At 37.8% G+C, this 23,162-nt stretch overlaps 1 protein-coding gene across 5 annotated transcripts in view; it reads right to left on the bottom strand.

Moving 5' to 3' along the window:
• The window catches only part of DPY19L4 (dpy-19 like 4), a 70,348-nt gene that overhangs the window by 4,373 nt on the left and 42,813 nt on the right, over positions 1 to 23,162 (bottom strand). For 4 of the 5 annotated variants that reach the window (XM_043601400.1, XM_043601402.1, XM_043601403.1 and 1 more), the window contains 5 exons: positions 20,076 to 20,196; positions 17,514 to 17,570; positions 12,879 to 12,961; positions 8,820 to 8,952; positions 49 to 207 (listed from right to left, as the gene is read on the bottom strand). In XM_043601400.1, coding sequence (XP_043457335.1) covers positions 49 to 207; positions 8,820 to 8,952; positions 12,879 to 12,961; positions 17,514 to 17,570; positions 20,076 to 20,196 — 553 coding nt within the window. The remainder of the gene's footprint in view (positions 1 to 48; positions 208 to 8,819; positions 8,953 to 12,878; positions 12,962 to 17,513; positions 17,571 to 20,075; positions 20,197 to 23,162) is intronic. The other variant, XM_043601401.1, reaches the window with a different exon arrangement.

Raw genomic sequence — 23,162 nt, 5'->3', positions numbered from 1 at the left:
AAAAGTCATTTTTGTCAAAAAGATTTAACTTTTCAAATGATTACTTACGTGGCCATTTGCAATGTCTAATAAATCTTTAACCCTACAGCCTCTCATGGTTCCCACCTCATTGCAGATAGCATCCTCTACAATTAGGTAATTAGCCTTGTAGGATGTCAGTATTTTATAAATATCTTCAGCAGATCGCTTTGAATAGATTTGATAGACCTGGAAGAATATAATTAAAACAGTGATGTCAAAACATTTAAAATGTATTATTTGAAACTACACATTGAGGGGCGCCTGGGTGGCGCAGTCGGTTAAGCGTCCGACTTCAGCCAGGTCACGATCTCGCGGTCCGGGAGTTCGAGCCCCGCGTCAGGCTCTGGGCTGATGGCTCAGAGCCTGGAGCCTGTTTCCGATTCTGTGTCTCCCTCTCTCTCTGCCCCTCCCCCTTTCATGCTCTGTCTCTCTCTGTCCCAAAAATAAATAAACATTGAAAAAAAAATTTTTTTTATAAAAAAAAAAAAAAAAAAAAAGAAACTACACATTGAGCTTCTACTATTATTTGGTATAAAGCACTATCTATGGAAAATAAAGATATTCACTAAGGCTTGATTCCTGCCCTTAGGAAGCTTATATTCATAATTCATTCACTTGCCACTGAATATCTTCTCTGGAGAAATGTCCATTCAAGTCCTTTGGCCATTTCCCCCCAGCTTTATTGAAATATAAGTGACATACAATGTTGTGCAAGTTTAAGGTGTACAACCTGTGGATTTGACACACTTAAATATTGCAAAATGATTACCATTACAACATTAGCTGCCACCTCCACTGTGTCACATAATTACCATTTCTTTTTTCTGGTGAGAACATGTAAGATTTACTCTTTCAGCAACTTTCAAGTATGTAATATAGTATTATTAACTATAATCACCATACTGTAACATCAGATCCCCAGAACTTATTCATCTCATGACTGAAAGTTTGTACACTGTGACCAACAACTCCTCCTTCCCCTACCCTCTAGCCCCTGGTAACCACCATTCTACTCTCTATGAGTTTGGCTTGTTTAGATTCCATATGTAAATGATAATCAGAGTATTTGTCTTTATCTGACTTATTTCACTTAGCAATGGGCTTTGCCCATTTCTTAACTGACTTGTCTTTTTATTATTGAATTATAATAGTTCCTTTAATCTTATACCACATACAGTGTATTTTATACTCACTTAAACATGAAATAAAGTTAGCAAGGTTAAACATAGTTTGACCACTGTTACAAAATACTAAATAAACAAGAATGCTTAAAACTCCTGTCTTGATTCCATGGTATTTTCCATTACAATTTTGCTGAACTTATAAGATAATAAGTTCTGGATCTTATTAAATAATAAGCTTGTTCAGTTTTTCTGAGATGCTAACATTGGACTAGCTCTTGTTACAAAATACAAAATAACAGAATCACAAATGTTAGGCCAAAAGTATCACATGCTATTTGTCCTGGAAATACTGAGATTTGATATCTAGATTGGACAAGATCCCAACCTATTTGATACTCAGCAGCCACCTCCTACATGTTATGATTGCTGTCATCCCAGGTCCAATGTCCACCAATATGATAGAGGTACTTACTGATATTCTGTGGTACACAGAATGTTAATAAACGCTTCTCTTTGCTAAATAGGTTTCAATGGAAATATTTCTATCCAGCCTATATCTATTTATTGTTTTCCACATACAGTTTTTACTTTTAAATTTTAAGAAGCTGTAACACACTCATGGGGCATTAAAAAAAAATACTTCTAGGGGCACCTGAGTGGTTCAGTTGGTTAAGCGTCTGCTTGATTTCAGCTTAGGTCATGATCTCATGGTTTGTGAGGTAGAGCCCCACATTGGGTTCTGTGCAGACAGCATGGAGCCTGCTTGGGATTCTCTTTCTCCCTCTCTCTGCCCCCCCCCCCCCCCATAATCTCTCTCTCTCTCTCTCTCCCTCTCTCTCTCTCTCTCACAAAATAAATAAATAAACATTTTTTAAACATACACACAAGAAAACCACTTCTATGCAATGGCAACAACACAGGGTTTCTCGATCTAAGTACTATTGACATTTTGGGCTAGAGAATTCTTTGTTGGGACAGAGGATGACTGTTCTGTGTAGTGTTGGATGTTCAGCAGTATTCCTGGTCCCTACCCACTAGATGCCTGAAGAATTCCTCCTACAGTTGTGACAATCAATATGTCTCCAGACATTGCCAAATGTCCCTTAGGAGCATTAATAGTCTCAGGTTTGAGAATTACTGGCCTAGGAATTATACAAAGGTTAGTCACAGGTCATGAATTATAGATAGAATGCAATTCAAATGCTATGGTCTCATTTATGGAGTCTGATTTGAATTTCAGTTTAACAACAAATTTATTCAGTCAGTACTTGCTGTGCACTAGATACCAAAGAGAAAGACAAAGTTTTGAAAAGAAACATGGTTCCTATTCTCATAGTTAAATCACATAAAACATAAAACTCTAAAATGTTTACATTTAACTAGAACCTAATTAAAAGTCTGACCTAATTATAAGTGATTCTGAAACTCTGTATTAGGAAAAGACCAATCATAAGACAACAAAAAACCTAAAAAAAAAAAGTTCAGGAATATGCTATATACATCTACATTCTAGGCGACTGTACCTTTTCAAAATGCAGCAGATACTAGACAAAGGCAGCTGTTGTCTCTCAGGTAAATCACACCCAGATAGATCTCCTCATCTCTGACCTCTCTCCTGCTTCAATCTGTTCTTTCTGCTGTGACCATAATTAACTCTCTAAAACAGATCTAAGCATTCCATTCCCAGGCTTATTAAAGGTCTCTGATAACTCCCAAATGCCTCAAGGGTAAGTCTAAATTCTTCAGCACGACATTCCAGGTCCTTTAGAATTTGGCCCTAGTTTATTTTTTTAGTTTCATGGCTATACAAATTTCATGGCTCATGTCATTTTTCATCCTGGAATCAATGCATTCTTTTTCCAACCATGTTTCTACTAGTCCTTCAAAGCCCAGATCAAGCCAATGCCTTTTATGAAGACTTGGATTTGTAGAGGCAGAATGGATTGTTCCTTTTTTTTTTTTTTTTTTTTAAAGAAGGCTCCATACCCAATGTGGAGCTTGCCCTCACGACCCTGAGGTCAAGAGTCACATGTTCTACAGACTGAGCCAGACAGGTGCCCCAATTATTCCTGCTTTTGTGCTCCTCTTTGTACTTTCTATGTTTCTATGTGTGTGCATATACAATTTAATAGTAAATCAGAACATAATAACTAATATTTAAGTCTTACTATGTTTCAGGCATAGTGCATTATCTCATTTAATTGCTAAATAGGTTTCATTTTTTTTTTTTAATGTATGAAATTTATTGTCAAATTGGTTTCCATACAACACCCAGTGCTCATCCCAACAGGTGCCCTCCTCAATACCCATCACCCACCCTCCCCTCCCTCCCACCCCCCATCAACCCTCAGTTTGTTCTCAGTTTTTAACAGTCTCTTATGCTTTGGCTCTCTCCCACTCTAACCTTTTTTTTTTTTTCCTTCCCCTCCCCCATGGGTTCCTGTTAAGTTTCTCAGGATCCACATAAGAGTGAAACCATATGGTATCTGTCTTTCTCTGTATGGCTTATTTCACTTAGCATCACACTCTTCAGTTCCATCCACGTTGCTACAAAAGACCATATTTCATTTTTTCTCATTGCCACGTAGTATTCCATTGTGTATATAAACCATAATTTCTTTATCCATTCATCTGTTGATGGACATTTAGGCTCTTTCCATAATTTAGCTATTGTTGAGAGTGTTGCTATGAACATTGGGGTACAAGTGCCCCTATGCATCAGTACTCCTGTATCCCTTGGATAAATTCCTAGCAGTGCTATTGCTGGGTCATAGGGTGGGTCTATTTTTAATTTTCTGAGGAACCTCCACACTGCTTTCCAGAGTGGCTGCACCAGTTTGCATTCCCACCAACAGTGCAAGAGGGTTCCCGTTTCTCCACATCCTCTCCAGCATCTATAGTCTCCTGATTTGTTCATTTTGGCCACTCTGACTGGCGTGAGGTGATACCTGAGTGTGGTTTTGATTTGTACTTCCCTGATAAGGAGCGACGCTGAACATCTTTTCATGTGCCTGTTGGCCATCTGGATGTCTTCTTTAGAGAAGTGTCTATTCGTGTTTTCTGCCCATTTCTTCACTGGGTTATTTGTTTTTCAGGTGTGGAGTTTGGTGAGCTCTTTATAGATTTTAGATACTAGCCCTTTGTCCGATATGTCATTTGCGAATATCTTTTCCCATTCCGTTGGTTGCCTTTTAGTTTTGTTGGTTGTTTCCTTTGCTGTGCAGAAGCTTTTTATCTTCATAAGGTCCCAGTAATTCACTTTTGCTTTTAATTCCCTTGCCTTTGGGGATGTGTCGAGTAAGAGATTGCTACGGCTGAGGTCAGAGAGGTCTTTTCCTGCTTTCTCCTCTAAGGTTTTGATGGTTTCCTGTCTCACATTTAGGTCCTTTATCCATTTGGAGTTTATTTTTGTGAATGGTGTGAGAAAGTGGTCTAGTTTCAACCTTCTGCATGTTGCTGTCCAGTTCTGCCAGCACCATTTGTTAAAGAGGCTGTCTTTTTTCCATTGGATGTTCTTTCCTGCTTTGTCAAAGATGAGTTGGCCATACGTTTGTGGGTCTAGTTCTGGGGTTTCTATTCTATTCCATTGGTCTGTGTGTCTGTTTTTGTGTCAATACCATGCTGTCTTGATGATTACAGCTTTGTAGTAGAGGTGCTAAATAGGTTTCAATGGAAATATTTCTATCCAGCCTGTATCTATTTATTGTTTTTCACATACATTTTTTACTTACTTTAAACTTTAAGAAGCTGTAACACACTCATGGGACATTAAAAAAAATACTTCTAGAGGAGGCTGGGTGGCTCAGTAAGTTAAGCATCTGACTTTGGCTCAGGTCATGATCTCACAGCTAGTGGGTTCAAGCCCCACATGAGGTTTTGTGCTGACAGCTCAGAGCTTGGAACCTGCTTCAGATTCTGTGTCTCCCTCTCTCTGCCCCTCCCCGGCTCATTATCTATCCCTCTCTCAAAAATAAGTAAACATTAAAAAAAAATTTTTTTTTTAATTAAAAAAAAAGAAATGCCAGGGACCTTGTCTCCACCCCACCTTTAAAATTTTTTTTTCTGTATTAGGGCACCTGGGTGGCTCACTCATTTAAGTATCCCGACTCACAACCAGAAGATAAGAACTTATTATAATAACCAGATTCAGAAATTTGCTCAAAATTAAAGAAATTAAAGAAAACACAAATAAAAGGAAAGATATTCTGTGGTCATGAACTGGAAGAATGTTAAAACATCCATACCACTTAAAGCCATCTACAGATTCAGTGCAATTCCTATCAAAATTCCAATGGCATTTTTCATAGAAATAGAACAAATAATCCTAAAATCTGTATAGAACTACAAAAGACCCTGAATAGTCAGAGCAATCTTGAGAAAAAACAAAGCTGGAAGAATCATGCTTCCTAACTACAAACTATATTACAAAGCTATAGTAATCCAAACAGTATGGTATCAGGATAAAAACAGACATATGAGGCACCTGGGTGGCTGAGTCGGTTAAGTGTCCAACTCTTGATCTCAGCTCAGGTCATGATCTCACAATTCATGAAACTGACTGTGCTGACAGTGCGGAGGCTGCTTAGGGTTCTCTCTCCCTCTACCCCTCCCCCATCCTCTCTCAAAATAAATAAATAACCGTTAAAAACAAAAACAGATACATAGATCAGTGGAACAAAACAGCCCAGAAATAAACCCACACATACACGGTCAATTAATTTACAACAGAGGAGTCAAAACAATACAATGGGAAAAGGACAATCTCTTCAATAAATGATGTTGGAAAACTGCACAGCCACACGCAAAAGAATGAAACTGAACTACTATCGTACAGCACACACAAAACTTAAATGGATTAAAGACTTGAATGTAAGACCTGAAACCATAAAACTTCTAGAAGAAAACACAGGTGATAAGCTCTTTGATAATGGTCTTGGCGATTATTTTTTCGGATTTGACAGCAAAAGTGGAGGCAACAAAAGCAAAAATAAACAAGTGGGACTACATCAAACTAAAAAACTTCTGCACAGCAAAGAAAACCATCAACAAAATGAAGAGGCAACCTACTGAATGGGAGAAAAAAAATCTGATTAAAAAGTGGGCAAAATATCTAAATAGACATTGTTCCAAAATAGACATACAGATGGCAAACAGGTACATGAAAGGTGCTCAACATCATTCATCATCACAGAGATGCAAATCAAAACCATAAAGAGATATCACCTCACAGCTGTTAGAATGGGTACTATCAAAAAGGCAAGAAATGAGAAATGCTGGCGAGAATGTGGAGAAAAGGGAACCCTCGTACTGGGGATGGGAAGGTAAAGTGATACAGCTACTGTGGAAAACAGTATGAAGCGTTCATCAAAAACTTAAAAATGAAACTACCATATCATCCAAAAATTCCACTTCTGGGTATTTATCCAAAGGAAATGGAAACACTAATTCAAAGAGATATATGCACATCCATGTTTACTGCAACATTATTTATAAAAGCCAACATATGGAAACAACCTGAATGTCCATCAGTGGATGAATAGATAAAATGTAGTGTGTGTGTGTATTTATAAATAGGAAATTATTCAGCCATAAGAAAGAATGAAATCTTGCCATTTGCAACAATATGGATGACCTTGGGATGCCTCGCTGGCTCAGTCAGAACATGTGTCTCTTGATCTTGGGGGTATGAATTCGGGCCCCAGACTGGGTGTAGAGATTAGTACTTAAATAAATAAAGCTTAAACACACACACACACACACACACACACACACACAAACATGGATGGACCTTGAGGATATTATACTAAGTGAAGTAAGTCACACAGAAGGACAAATACTGTAGGATCTCACTTATATGTGGAATCTGAAAGCAAAACCAAAACCAACCAAACTCACAGATACAGAGAACAGACTAGTGGTTGCCAGAGGTGGGTAAAATGGGTGAAGGGAGTCAAAAGCTACAAACTTCCAGTTATAAAATGTATGTCATAGAGACCTAATGTAGAGCGTAATGACATAGTAACACCGTACTGCACATTTAAAAGGTGCTAAGAAAGTAGATCTTAAAAGTTCTCATCATGAGAAAAAATTTTTTATAGCTATGTATGTTGATGGATGTTAACTGGACTTAATGTGGTAATTGATTTGTAATATATACAAATATCAAATCATTACATCGTACACATGAAATTAATATAATGTTATATGTCAATTACACCTCAATTATTATTTATTGTAAAAATTTTTTAACCATATTTTTTAAGGTTTTTTTATTTTGAGAGAGAGTGAGAGAGCAGGGGAGGGGCATGGAGAGAGGGGGACAGAGGATCTGAAGTAGTTCTGTGCTGACAGAGAGTCCAATGTGGGGCCTGAACTTATAAACTGTGAAATCATGGCCTGAGCTGAGTCAGACACTTAACTGACTCAACCACTCAGGCACACCTATACCTCAATTTTTTAAAAAAGGCATTGTGTGGGGTGCCTGGGTGACTCAGTCGGTTAAACATCCGACATCAGCTTAGGTGCTTAGGTCATGATCTCATGGTTTGTGAGTTCGAGCCCTGCATGGGGGACTGCGCTGACAGTTCAGAGCCTGGAGCCTGCTTCAGATTCTGTGTCTCCTTCTTTCTCTGCCCCTCCCCCACTCATGCTCTGTCTCTTTCTGTTCTCAGAAATGAATAAACATTAAAAAAAAATTTTTTTTAAATAAAACAGGAATTGTGGAAATACAAAAAAAAAAAAGGGGGGGGTGGTTCCTGGCTGGCTCAGTTGGTAAAGCATATGACTCTTGATCTCAGGGTTTTAAGTTTGAGCTCCAAGATAGGTGTAGAGATCAGAAGTGTTGAATCACTACATTGTACACTTTAAACTAACATTACACCGTATGTTAACTAACTGGAATTTAAATAAAAACTTAAAAAATAATCTTAAAAAAAAAAGGAAAACAAACTTGTTCAAGGTCACAGAGCTAGCACATGGCAGGAGTAGCATTTGAATCCAGGTATTCTAATTCCAGAGTCGTCTTCTTACAGTTTAAATTCTATATTGCTATATTACCTCCTTAGCTTACAGCATACTTAAAAACTACATAAAATTCTCTCAAACTGAAAAACAGAATATTTGGAATTGAGGTTCAGTTGGTCACTGCTTCCAGATATGAAGTTAACATTTACATCTGGACCAGTCAAAATAATACATTCTATTGTATTATTAGATATTGTAATGTTATACTAAGTTATTAATAACAGCCCATACTGAAAAATAAACCACAGTGAGACAGAACTTTAGCTTGGAAATACAAAGTGTATCAAGACATTAACTGACAGTCTGCCTGCCTTTGGTAATTTGATTGAGAACAATCGTATTTTCCAAAGAATGTTTCTCTTTGTGAAATATTACATATGAGTTCCCTTGAAACTTTGTGGAAAATTAAATGTTTCTCCTAGAAACTTATCAATACCATTCATAAAATAAAGAACTTAGTATTTTAATTTTGGCTCTCCTCTTGGTTAAATATATTACACAGCTTTTCAAAGACTAAAGCTAATAATCAACTCTTCCTAAAATTGTTTGGATTTTCCTAGCTAACCAGGAACACATGCATCATTACAGAGCTATACTAAAATAGAAGAGGGATGTTTAAAAGATTTAAATGTGTAATCTAAAATGCCTTACATTTTCATTTCTCTTGAGAAGATCATCATCATTGTAAAGAGGTAAGCTGGTCACCATCCATCCCGTGCATAATTTAATCGCACCCATTAACTGTGGACTCCCTGCAAACACAGCTGCAACTGGAGCTTGCCTTCTGTAAAGAAACATAAAGATTTACACACTGAAAAGGTAAGTGTACTATTTAGATCAATGATTTATATCAACTCTGAAACAGCAGGCAACCAATCATGTATTGTATACTTGAATTTCTATATCAGCATTTGTTTCATTGATGAATTCAAAAAAAATAAGCACCTACTAAGTGCCAGGAACTATTTTGAATGCTGAAAATATGGGGAAAAAATTTTAAGTTTTATTTTCATTTTTAAATTTATTTTGAGACAGTGAGAAAGAACTTGAGAGCAAGTGGGGGTGAGGCAGAGAGACAGGAAGAGAGAGAACCCCAAGCAGACTCCAGGCTGTTTGTGCAGAGCCTGACATGGGGCTCAATCCCATGAACCATGAGATCATGACCTGAGCCAAAATGAAGAGTCGGGATGCTTAAATGAGTGAGCTACCCAGGTGCCCTAATACAGAAAAAAAATTTAAAGGTGGTGTGGAGACAAGGTCCCTGGCATTTCTTTTTTTTTTCATTAAAACAAAAAAAAATTTTTTTAATGTTTACTTATTTTTGAGAGAGGGATAGATAATGAGCCGGGGAGGGGCAGAGAGAGGGAGACACAGAATCTGAAGCAGTCCAAGCTCTGAGTTGTCAGCACAAAACCTGATGCGGGGCTCAAACCCATGAGCTATGAGATCATAACCTGAGCCAAAGTCAGACACTTAACCGACTGAGCCACCCAGGCACCCCAAGGTTCCTGGCTTTTGAGAGAGATGGGAGGGATATAGGCCAGGTGGTAATACTACTACTAAAAAATAATGCAGGGTACATATAATGACAGGAATTTACTACTTTATATAGTGTAATCAATTCAATGGTGAGTGTGAATTCTCAAATTTATCCTTCTGAAAATATTAACCACCACAACCCAAATCTTTCCCAATCCATCCATCTCCTGCTTCTTCCCTACCTTTACCATGTACCTGTCTGCAGATAACACATGTAGGACTTCTCCACTTTGAACGATGATCCAAAGCCCCAGAAAGATGCCACTTACAAGACTAGGAAACCTAAAAGCAGATCCCAAAGGGTTGCTCCAATGTCTTCACTAACCAATCCAACCAATTCAACATTCAGCATCCACTTACTACACGCTAGAGTCAATGCCAAGCTCTGGAAATAAAAGATGGCACACAGCCACTGTCTTCAGGGAGCACCCAGTAATGGGGAAACAAACATGAAACAGGATAATTATACCAGAGTAATATATATAACTGCCTGATGTACAATGTCCAATGTTCAAGCCCCTATGCTTAAAAATAATGTGATAAATCACACACCCAGATTTAACTTCATCTTTTGTTAATGACAATGCAAAGCTATATAGTCAGTGTCCTACAATGGTAATCACAATTCACAAAAAATATTAATAGGCAATAAAGGTGATCTAAAGAAAACAATTTTTATACATATGAAATGTGTATTTAGAGTAACAAAACCTTGTAATAACACCAATTCTCATTTCTATAAACCTATTTCTCATTTATAGAAACATTTTTGTCTCCCCCCCCATATTTTCCTGTTTTTTGATAGTGTTTCATTTTTTCATGTTTTATTTTCTCCTTCTATGTCTTAAACATTTTTCAGTGTAGTTATTTCATAGTGTCTACCCACGGGTAGACTAGTTGTAAAATGGCTGCAATGATTCTTACCTCATACCTATGCTCTCAGAGCAAACAGTGGTCCTGGTCATGTGACTCGCTTTGGCCAACAGAACAGAAACATAATGTGAGCAGAAACTTTTGAAATGTTTGACATTGAGATTCGTCCTCTCTTGCTACTCTTAAGAACTCTATAACCACTATCTTCTAAATGAGCCCAGGCTACCTGAGCTGGATGAGAGGCCTGTGGCCAAGTCAATTCCATTCCCCCAGCTGGTACCTACCCAACCTTTAGACATGTGAGAGAGGCCATGCCTGACCACTCAGTCCCAGAGCAGCTAGCCCAGACCAGAAGACTCTTCCCCACCCCCCACCCACTGACTGCCAAAATAGTGAAAAATAAGAAATGTTTATTATTTGCAGCCACTAACTTTTGTGGTAGTCTATTATGCAGCAGAAACCAACTCACATAAATTTTATTATCAGAAATTTCTAGAGCTCTGGGGCACATGGCTGGCATAGTCAGAAGAGCATGTGACTCTTGATGTCAGGGTCATATTGGGTATAGAGTTTACTTCAGTAAGTAAGTAAATAAACTAAAAAAAAAAAAAAGAAAGAAAAAAGAAAAATTGTTAGAGATCTAATTCTGTTGTTTATCACAAACAACAGCTGATCTCACTGTGTTGGACCGTTTTGTCATGTGTTTTTTAATTTTAGAGCTCATCTTCATGAAGTCCTATTTGTGGAAACCTGTGTAGCCTGGGTTGAGAATATATCAGACACTCTAAACCACACAGGACCACTTTTTATGATAATTTTTGACTGGGGGTTTCTTGGATTAGACAAGTATAATTTCAAACTGCAAACCCGTGTGAATTCAGATCCACTGCTGCAAATTCAGAGGAGAGACTTTTGTTTGACTAATAGCTGAGGCCAAGGAAGATATGCTTTCCCTACCACTGGATGGTTATTTTGTGGGTCTATTCTATCACTGATAGTGTAGTCCTCTGAGCGTCCCTTAGTCATATGTGTGTGTTGAGAGAGGGAAAACGGGGTCTCAATTGCAATTCCCTGTATCCATAGGCCAAAGACCATATCTTCTGTCCTGTGTGGGTTTTAACATACGCATGGCTATTAGGGGCGCCTGGATGGCTCAGTCAGTTGAGTGGCCGGCTTCGGTTCAGATTCATGATCTCACGGTCCGTGGGTTTGAGCCCTGGGTCGAGCTCTGAGCTGGCAGCTTGGAGCCTGGAACCTGCTTTGGATTCTGTGTCTCCCTCTCTCTCTGTTCCTTCCCTGCTCACATTCTGTCTCTCTCTCTCTCAAAAATAAATAAAGATTAAAAAATTTAAAAATAAATAAATAAAATAAAATATGTATGGCTATTAAAATTAAAATCTTAAATTTTGGTAAACTTCGTTAACAAGACTAGTAATCCACCACTTATCCAACCCAGGGTAAAAGAAACAACCTCTTGACTATCTAAATAAAGGAATATTTGTTTCTTTATATTCTACATTTCTAGGTGTAGCACAGAAAGAGTCTCAAATCTCAAACTTATCAATGCTATATATATTAGTTTTTTATTTCTTTAAGTAAGGGGCTTGAACTCACAATCCAGAGATCAAGAATCACATGCTTTTTTTAAGTTTATTTATTTTTGAGAGAGTGCGCACGCTTGTGAGCAGGGGAGCAGTAGAGAGAGAATCCCAAGCAGGCTCTGTGCTGTCAGTGCAGAACCCAACACTGGGCTCAATCTCATGACCGTGAGATCATGAACTGAGCTGAAATCAAGAGTCAGACGCTTAACTGACTGAGCCACCCACGCGCCCTGAGTCACATGCTCTGACTGAGCTAGCCAGGTGCCCCTGAATGCTACTTTCTTTTTTTTTTAAGTTTATTTTTGAGACAGAGAGCGAACGTGCACACATGAACAGGGGAGGGGCAGAAAGAGGGAGCCAGAGAATCCCAAGCAGGCTCCAAACTGTAAGCGCAGAGCCCAATAGCAGGCTCGAACCCACAAACCATGAGATCATGACCGGAGCTGAAATCAAGAGTCAAATGCTTAACCATCTAAGCTACCCAGGTGACCTAATGCTGTATTTCCAATGGAGAGGAGTTCAATTAGAAAATCAGAATTATAAGTCAATTAAAAACTAAATATCCCTAAAAGCATGGGGCAAAATTCTAAGTTTTATGAGAACAATTTGGAAAAGGATTAATTTATTATTTCCCCTGAATTGATGAGATAGCATGCAACAATGGTTTAACAAAAGTGTTAAGCAGTTCAATTCTTACTTTATCCAGGTCATAAGTTCCACTGTATCTGGGTCATAAAATTCTTGTAGTTCCATTAGTTCTGTCATTAATCTTGGAAAAAACTAAAATGTAAAACAAAATTCCCAAAAATATGTATAAGTATCCAAAAAGTTCAAAACTGTTCCAGAGTATTTACTACGAGACTAACATAAGACAAACAATATTATAACATCATTCTCATGGAAAAAATATCATGGATCTTTTTACTTTCTTTCAGTGAGCTGCTCATTCTTCTCAGTCCAAATAATCTAAATAATCTATTTTATGGTTAATTTACTGCCTAGACTCAATAAATAATTTTATCATTACCAAACAATCATCAGTTTCATCTTTCAGGAACACATAATTAATTTAACAGGTTTATTGGCAATTAGTTTCGTGTTATACTACAATAAAGAATTTATATTATTTTATAAATATTCAAATTTTGGAGTTGCCAAAACACTTTTTTTTAATTCCAGTGTAGTTAACATACAGCATTATATTCCTTTCAGGTGTACAATATACTGATTAAACAATTCCCTATATTACTCAGTGCTCATCAAGATAAGTGTGTGTGTATTATACATATAATATATATATTATATATATATATATAATATACACACACACACACCATATCTTCTTTAGCCATTCATATATCAATGGACAATTCCCTATATTACTCAATTAATTCCCTGTATTACTCAGTGCTCAAGATAAGTGTGTGTGTATATTATACATATATATTATTATATATAATATACACACACACATATCTTCTTTAGCCATTCGTCTATCAATGGACACTTAGGCTGTTTCCATAATTTAGCTATTGTAAATAATGCTACAATAAACATAGGGGTGCATGTATCACTCTGAATTAGTGTTTTTGTATTCTTTGGGTAAATATCTGGTAGTGCAATTGCTGGATCATAAGGTAGTTCTATTTTTAATTATTTGAGGAACCTCTATACTGTCTTCCACAATGGCTGTACAATTTGCATTCCCACAAACAGTGCATGAGTGTTTCTATTTCTCCATAGCCTCGCTAACACTTGGTTTTTTATTTTTGGTTTTTTAGTTTTTTTTTTTTATGTTTATTCATTTTTGAAAGACACAGAGAGACAGAACACAAGCAGGGGTGGGGCAGAGAGAGAGGGGGACACACAATCTGAAGCAGGCTCCAGGCTCTGAGCTGTCAACACAGAGCCCGATGTGGGGCTCGAACTCACGAACGGTGAGATCATGACCTGAGCCGAAGCCAGACATTCAACCGACTGAGCCACCCAGGCGCCCCTTTAGTTTTTTTTTTAAGTTTATTTACTTACATTGAGAGAGAGAGAGAGAGAGAGAGAGAGAGAGAGAGAGAGAGAGAGAGAAAGGCAGTGAGAGAATCCTAAGCAGGCTCTGCACTGTCAGTGTGGAGCCCAATGTGGGGCTCAAACTCACAAACCGTGAGATCCAGACCCGAGCAGAAAAGTCATGCACTCAACCGACTGAACCACCCAGTGTCTCTGTAATTTTTATTTTAGCTCTTCTGACCAGTGTGAGATGGTATCTCATTATGGTTTTGATTTGCATTTTTACAATGATGAGTGATGCTGAGCATCTTTTCATGTGTCTATTAGCCATCTGTATATCTTCTTTGGAGAATTATGTCTTCTGCCCACTTTTAAATTGGATTATTTGTTTTTTAGGTGTTGAGTTGTATCAGTTCTTTATATATTTTGGATATGAACCCCTTATCAGATATGTCATTTGCAAACGTCTTCTCCCATTCAGTAGATTGTCCTTTTGTTTTGTTGATTGTTTCTTTTGCTATTCAGAAGCTCTTTATTTTGGTGTAGTCCCAAATAATTTATTTTTACTTTTGTTTCCTTTGTCTCAGGAAACATACCTAGAAAAATGTTGCTATGGCCAATGTCAGAGTAATTAATGCTTGTGTTCTCTTCTAGGATTTTTATGATTTCGGGTCTCACATTTAGGTCCTTAGTCCATTTTGAGTTTACCTTTGTGTATGATGTAAGAAAGTGGTCCAGTTTCATTGTATTGTATGTAGCTGTCTAGTCTTCCCAACAGCATTTGTTGAAGACTGTCCTTTTCCCATTGCATATGCTTGCCTCCTTTGTTGAAGATTAATTGACCATAAAATTGTAGATTTATTTCTGGGCTTTCTATTCTGTTCCATTGATCTATGTGTTTATTTTTGTGCCAGTACCATACTGTTTTGATTACTATAGCTTTGTAATATAACTTGAAGTCTGGGGTCATGATACTTTCAGTTTTGCTTTCCAAGATTGCTTTGGCTATTTGGGGTCTTTTTTGGTTCCATACAAATTTTAGGAATGTCTGTTCTAATTCTACTGGTATTTTTTTTTTAATTTTTTTTTTCAACGTTTATTTATTTTTGGGACAGAGAGAGACAGAGCATGAACGGGGGAAGGGCAGAGAGAGAGGGAGACACAGAATCCGAAGCAGGCTCCAGGCTCTGAGCTGTCAGCACAGAGCCCGATGCGGGGCTCGAACTCCCGGACCGCGAGATCGTGACCTGGCTGAAGTCGGACGCTTAACCGACTGCGCCACCCAGGCACCCCTCTACTGGTATTTTGATACAGATTGCATTGAATGTGTAGACTGCTTTGGGTAATATAGACATTTTAACAATATTTGTTGTTTTTTTTTTTTTGTTTTTTTTTTAACGTTTATTTATTTTTGGGACAGAGAGAGACGACAGAGCATGAATGGGGGAGGGGGCAGAGAGAGAGGGAGACACAGAATTGGAAACAGGCTCCAGGCTCTGAGCCATCAGCCCAGAGCCTGACACGGGGCTCGAACTCACGGACCGCAAGATCGTGACCTGGCTGAAGCCGGACGCTTAACCGACTGTGCCACCCAGGCGCCCCTTGTTTTTTTTTTTTTTTTTAATAAGTTTATTTTTATTTTGAGAGAGATAGAGCCAAGCAGGGGAGGGACACAGAAAGAGAGAAAGAGAGAGAGAGAGAAAGAGAGAGAGAGAGAGAGAGAAAGAGAGAGAGAAAGAGAGAGAGAAAGAGAGAGAGAGAGAGAGAGAATATCTCACACAGGCTTTATGCCATCAGCACAGAGCCTGATGCAGGGCTCAAACTCACAAACTGTGAGACCATGACCTGAGCCGAACTCAAGAGTCAGATGCTCAACCCACTGAGCCGCCCGGGTGCCCCCAATACTTGTTTGTCTAATCCATGAGCATGTGACATCTTTCCATTTCTTTGTGTTGTCTTCAATTTCTTTCATCAGGTTTTATCGTTTTCAGAGTACAGGTCTTTCATCTCTTTGGTTAGGTTTATTCCTAGGTATCTTATTATTTTTGGTACAATTGTAAATGGGATTGTTTTCTTAATTTCTTTCTGCTGTTTAACTTCTCTTTCTCATATTTATTTATTTTGAGAGAGAGAGAGAGGATGAATGAGGGAGGCTCAGACAGAGAGGAAGAGAGAGAATCCCAAGTAGGTTCTGTGCTGACAGCGAGGAGCCCAATGTGGGGCTCAATCCCACAAACCATGAGATCATGACCTGAGCTGAAATCAAGAGTTGGGACGCATAACCAACTATGCCACCCAGGTGTCCCTCTTTTTTCATTTTCACGAATGTGAGATCATGACCTGAGCTAAAATCAAGAGTCAGACACTAAACCCACTGAGCCACCCAGGTGCTCCAATAGAGTTTCCTATATATAATATCACGTCATCTGCAAATAACAAAAGTTTTACTTCTTTACCAATGTGGATGCCTTTTATTCCTTTCTTTGGTCTGACTGCTATGGACTTCTAACTTCCAGTACTATGTTGAATAAAAGTGGTGAGAGTCAGTCTTGTTCCTGACCTTAGAAGAAAACCTCCGTTTTTTCAATACTGAGTATGATGTTAGTTGTGGGTTTTTCATTACAAAATGCTTTTTAATAAAAAAAATTTTTTAACGTTTATTTATTTTTGAGAGAGACAGAGACAGAGTGTGAGCGGGAGAGGGGCAGAGAGAGAGAGGGAGACACAGAATCTGAGGCAGGTTCCAGGCTCTGAGTTGTCAGCACAGAGCCTGATGCAGGGCTCAAACTCACGAACCGCGAGATCATTACCTGAGCTGAAGTCAAACGCCCAAACTGACAGAGCTACCCAAGTGCCCCCCAAATTGCTTTTTAATATTATCACCTATTTATTCAGTAATGGCCTTTGCCAATTATAAACTGAATTAGTAACAGAATTAGACTGTAGAAAATTGAGGGGCGCCTGGGTTTATAGGACTGAGCCCTGCGATGGGCTCCCCACTAAAGGCGTGGAGCTTGCTTGGGATTCTCTCTCTCCGTCTCCCCTATTCGCACACACATGCACATGCTCTCTCTCAAAATAAATAAATAAACATTTAAATATAAATAAATAAATAAATAAATAAATAAGGAAACCAGAGAAAATTGCATCATGTGGCATTCTAAAAATGTTTTAACTCTTGTATTGTGTTCCTAATGATAAAAAATTAGGCATACTAAGAATATCACACTTTATTTGGTTAGAATAGTATCTCAATATAAATATGCTACATACATGTAAATTTATCACTACCTTGTAAAGTACATTTTCATAATATAAAAACCTTTCTTACCTCTTTCCATAAGCTGAGACCTATTATAGTGGGCACAGCCATGCTCAGAATAAGAGCCTAAAATATTAAAAAAAAATGATTGTGGATACATTTCAGAATGTACTGGAGGTACTAGACATTGACTCCATGATCAATCACAGATTCTTAGAGTTATAAAATTTCAGAGAAACTGAAGTCAATGTGGAACCTAGGTTCACAGAGTGAAATGGGTGAAGATTAACGAATTTAAGACATATTAAGCAGGAGATAAAGTGAGACATACATATTTACTATATAAATATAAGACAGAATAGAAAAAAGGTAACACTTATGGTAGTATTTCAAATAATAAATCAATATTTGACAATTCTGCCAGGAATTTAAATTATGAACAGCTTAAAAGGACACTGCACCGTGCTACCTAAAAAGCTAGCAACAAAAAGGCAATGAATTAACACAAGAAAAACACCAGTACATATCAATATACAAGTATGCTAAAACAAGAACATATAAATTCCTCTGGAAAAAGACCAGCAAAACACAACATGACTATTACTAAAGATAATTATTCATCATCCCTTTGCCAAAACCTGTTCTTCCTATTGTCCTATGTCCATAACCTTATTTTGGTAACCCTAAAATCCACAGTCACACAAACTAGAGAACTAGGAAATATCTATGATTTGTCTCTCCATACTGTTGAAGCACCAAGTCTCACTAACCTTCTTTTCTAATTTTTTTCACTCCAGTATAGCATAGTATTAAGTGAATAGACCCCAGAGTCAGAAAAACCTGGGTGTAAATCATGATTTTCACATTTATAAACTGTGTGATCTCAAGCAAGTTATTTAACCAGATTAACCCTTAGTTTCTTTGTCTATAAAATACAGACAATAAAACTTAGCTGTTAGGGCCTTTGTAAGCATTGAATAGCACATAAAGTATTTTATAAACAGTACCCGACACGTGGTGAACACTCAATATATTGAAGCTTTTATCACTTCCATTCACCATGGCCAGTACCTTACCTTCTTGGCTTGATTTGTCACCCTCAAGTCTATCCTTCAAAGAATTCTAAGTGTGAACTGAGAGAAAACAGAAGTCTGACTCTCTCACACTCACACATAAACATTTCAATGATTTTTCCACTTCCTATAGGATAAGACCAAGTGTTACTGCATGATATTCAAAGGCCTCCATGACCTTACACGTCTTGAATTCCCCAATCTCATTTCTTGACCACCCTTATCTCACATTTTATGTGCCAAGAAAAGTAAATATATCATGCTTTTTCTTTGCCACTGTTTTTATTCCCTTTGATTACAACATGTTCTTTGCCTATCTATGTTTATTCCTTCTACCATGAATGCCCACCCTTTCTTTCCCATCCAAGTAATAATTCATCATCTTTCAAATTTCAGATTGAAAAGTTTTTGAATCCCTAACAAGACTGAATTAAGTAGCCCTACTCTGTGTTCTAACAGTACCCTGTCAATACTTATTATTTTTATGAATAGGAGACTGTAATCTACCTGATGAAATTAATTTGCATTGTAAGCTCACTGCACATAGCAGGCACAGTGAAAATGTTATATTCACATTGAAAACATACAATAGTTTGCCTGGGTGGCTCAGTTGGTTAAGCAGTTAAGTGTCCCACTCCTGATTTTGGTTCAGGTCATGATCTCACAATTTGTGGAATTGAGCCCCACATTGGGCTCTATGCTGACAGTGCAAAGCCTGCTTGGGATTCTCTCTCTCCCTCTCTCTGCCCCTCTCCTGCTCGTTCTCTCTCTCTCAAAATTAAATTAAAAAAACAAAACCAAAAAAAAATTTTTGTTTAAACAACAAAAAAGAAAACATATAATAGTTCCATATCAAATCAAGAATGATATTATAAAAATTCTTTTTTTTATTTTATTTTTTAATGTTTCATTATTTATTTTTGAGAGACAGAGCACAAACAAGGGGAAGGGCAGAGAGAGAGGGAGACACAGAATCCGAAGCAGGCTCCAGGCTCTGAGCTGCAAGCACAGAGCCTGACTGGGGGCACAAACTCACAAACGATGAGATCATGACCTGAGCTGAAGTCAGATGCCCAACCGCTCAAAATAGTTGTTTTTTAATAAATTTTTTAAAAGTTTATTTATTTTGAGAGAGAGAAAGAGTGCATGCAAGCAGGGGAGGGGCAGAGAGAGAGAGGGAGAGAGACAGAATACCAAGCATGTTCCACACTGGCGGCACAAAGCCCAATGTGGGGCTTGATCTCATAAACCGTGACGTCATGACCTGAGCTGAATGAAACCAAGAGTCACACACTCAACCAACTGAACCACCCAGGTGCCCCTAAAAATTAATTCTTGATAGCCTCTAACATTATTGATTCACTCGTATTTTTACCTTCTATTTTACTTATCTGCATTTAAATCAGAAATTCTAAAAAAAATTTTTTCCCCGGGATCTCTTTTTCACTTGTAAGTCATAATATCCTTTACTCACACCATTTCAATTGTATTCAATGCAGTTTCCATTTGTGTAATTGAAAGAGAAACAAGTACTTAACACAAAATAACAATGACTCACCAATAACACTGGGTGTACTGTTCGCAATCGAAGCCACTTGAAAAGTGTCATCCAAAGTTCAGGAGAACATACACCAAATGCTGCTAACATGCATACATAAGGAGTCCAGAGGTATTTCAAGCTAGAAAAGAATGGGAGTCACATATCAGATATCCCATGAACCTCATTACTATCTAATTTCTCTATCTTTTTTTAAAAGATTTTATTTTTTTAAGTAATTTCTGCACCCAATGTGGGGTTCAAACTCATAACCCCAAGATCATTAGTCACATGCTCCACTGACTGAGCCAGCCAGGCAACCCGATTTCTCTTTTCTCAGTTCTCTCCTACTACCCATGAAAATACCACATGTTAAGGGAAAATGAAAAGCTTAGCCTCTAACTTTCAGCAACAGATTGTTATTCATTTCTTAAATAATCAAGAAAACATGCAGGTTACTAAAATGAGGATGAAATAAGAGCATTAATATAGATGAGAGTGTAGTAAGATTGTACTCTTGGAGAAAATATAAACTGCTATACTTTTCCAGAAGGCAATTTGGCAAAATCTATAAAAATTTTTTTTAAGTTTTTAGTTTCCGTTTGTTTCATGTTTATTTATTTTTGAGAGGGAGAGAGCGAGCATGCAAGCAGGGGAGGGGCAGAAAGAAAAAGAGAGAAAGAATCCCAAGCAGGCTCCACACTGCCAGTGCAGAGCCCGACAACAGGCTTGAACCCACGAGCTGCAAGACATGACTTGAGCTGAAATCAAGAGTTGGACGCTTAACCGACTGAGCCACCCAGGCACCCCAAAACCTAGACAAATTTTAAGTACTCCAAGACAACCCCATTTCTAGTAAGTTAGTCAACAGATATATTAGTATATGTATATAAAGATACAAAGGTTTTAACTGCAGTATGTTGTTTTAGTAGAAAAAAACCTAGAAACCTGTCCTTCAGTAGGTATTAAATAGTTATGAAAAATATAAAAGCAAAATGTAAAATTGCAGGTACTATACTGCCACCCTAGCTTTTTGGCGATTTAAAAAAATGTAGGGGAACCCGGCTGGCTCAGTTGGTGGAGCATGCAGCTCTTAATCTCAGCGTTGTAAGTTTGAGCCCCATGTTGGATATAGAGATTACTTAAAAATAAAATCTTAAGAAAAATGAAAACTGACTTGGACTTTGACGGAAGTAGTGTATGTGTATATAGAATACATATTGCTAAGACAAAGGAACTGTATTAGTTTCCTCTGGTCAACCAATATTTCCTCCTAATTACCCCCATTCCTGCTATTCTTCAAGTCACCCAGAATCAAAACTAGAGTCTGGTTTAGAACTCCAGGAGACACCATTCACATTGAATTATATGTACATAACATTCCCTGGAACACCAACTTCCTGCTCTAGAGATTAGACCACTATGTCCAGTCCAATGATTTCTCTGCATCTATCTCTTCCTTACCATTTTATTGCAACAGCCTGATAATTAACATCTCTATGTTTTGTTGTTTTTTAGTAATCTCTATATCCTATGTGGGGCTTGAACTTAAAACCCCAAGAACAAGAGTTGAATACTCTTCCCACTGAGCCAGCCAGGTGCCCTAACATCTCTACCTTTAGACTCTCCTTCAACCAAATGCCAGATGAACCTTCTTCAAACATAATTAAAAGACACTTTTTGTTATAGTCTCTAGTGGTTCCCCAGAATCTACTGAAATAAATGAAAACTCATCTAAATTTCAGGGCCCTCAAAAATATGGTGTTGATGCACCTTTTCAGTTTTTCTCCTAGGACTTCCCTAAATATGATTAGTGTTCTAGCCAGAGTTTGCATAACAATCTCAAGTGTTCCATTCCATAATGCACATAAGTTTCTCCTTCTTGATACAAGCCCATCCATCCTCGTCTAGTGCTGCCATAGGCTGATTCCCTTTATAGCCAGACCCCTTGAGGTCCATGCTTACCACTTCTTCCTCCCTTCTACTCTCTGATTATGTACTCCTTTAAAAACTCCTTTGACTTCTGAGTTGTAATTCCTCCTAAAGTCCCTCTGCCACAGTCCCTACTGCTACTTACTCAGTTTCCAATTCCCAAATATTTTAGTTTTGGCCCCTTTCCTCCATCTCTATGGCTACTCTTTTCTATATTCTATTATGACACCTTCTTAACCAGCCTGTCTTCCTTTAATCTTGTTTTCCTCAATTATTGCTGCCAGAGAGATCTTACTAAAAACAAATCTGATATAACATTTTTGTTTATTTCTGAAAGACAGACAGACAGAGAGAGAGAGAGAGAGAGAGAGAGAGAGAGAATCCCAAGTAGGCTCTGCACTGTCATTGCAGAGTGCAATGTGGGGCTTGAACCCACGAACTGTGAGATCATGACCTGAGTTGAAACTAGGCATCGGATGCTTAACCAACTGAGCCACCTAAGCACCCATGACATTTATTCTGTCCAGATTATTACACACACACACAAACACACAAGAAAATGAACAGCCTGGCCAACCTCTATTTATCTCTGAAGGCTGTTGCCCCATTTAGGAAATCTTCCTTAAACTGACTTCCTCTGTCCACCCTCTACAACTGAGTTAGTACCTCTCCTCTTGAGTGATTAAAGCACCCTTTGTATACCTTTCTCATAGTACTTACTTTATTCTAACTCTTGGTTTACTTACCCTTTGAAGCAAAAGAGTAGATTTTGTATTTCTTTAATCCCTACTGCCTACTTAATAGAGTGCCTGGCACATTCTGGGTGACTATGCTTATTATTTGCATGAACAGGTGGTCACAGTATTATAGGCCTAGTGAATAAATTAAAGAAGTAAAGATGAGTGAAAGAATAATGCATATTACATGTTCAAAAACAGGATCTTGAACTTAAAATGGTAGATCCAACAATGAAGAATAGTGAGGATAATAAAATGTTCTTCTGCAGAGAGAAATAAAACTGAGAGAGTACAAAGGGGGGAAAAGGTAACCCATGCACCAAAATTCTAGTACTACAAGGCAATGAGATGAGAATCAAAACATGAATCACTTAGAATATTCATGGTTTAACACATTTCTTCATCCTACTTACTAGGCATTATGGAATGCTAACTATTC

Source organism: Prionailurus bengalensis, chromosome F2 (assembly GCF_016509475.1).
Source record: "Prionailurus bengalensis isolate Pbe53 chromosome F2, Fcat_Pben_1.1_paternal_pri, whole genome shotgun sequence".
NCBI lineage: Eukaryota > Metazoa > Chordata > Mammalia > Carnivora > Felidae > Prionailurus > Prionailurus bengalensis.
The sequence above is the reverse complement of the archived record's forward strand: the minus strand, read 5'-3'. Positions and strand labels throughout refer to the sequence as shown.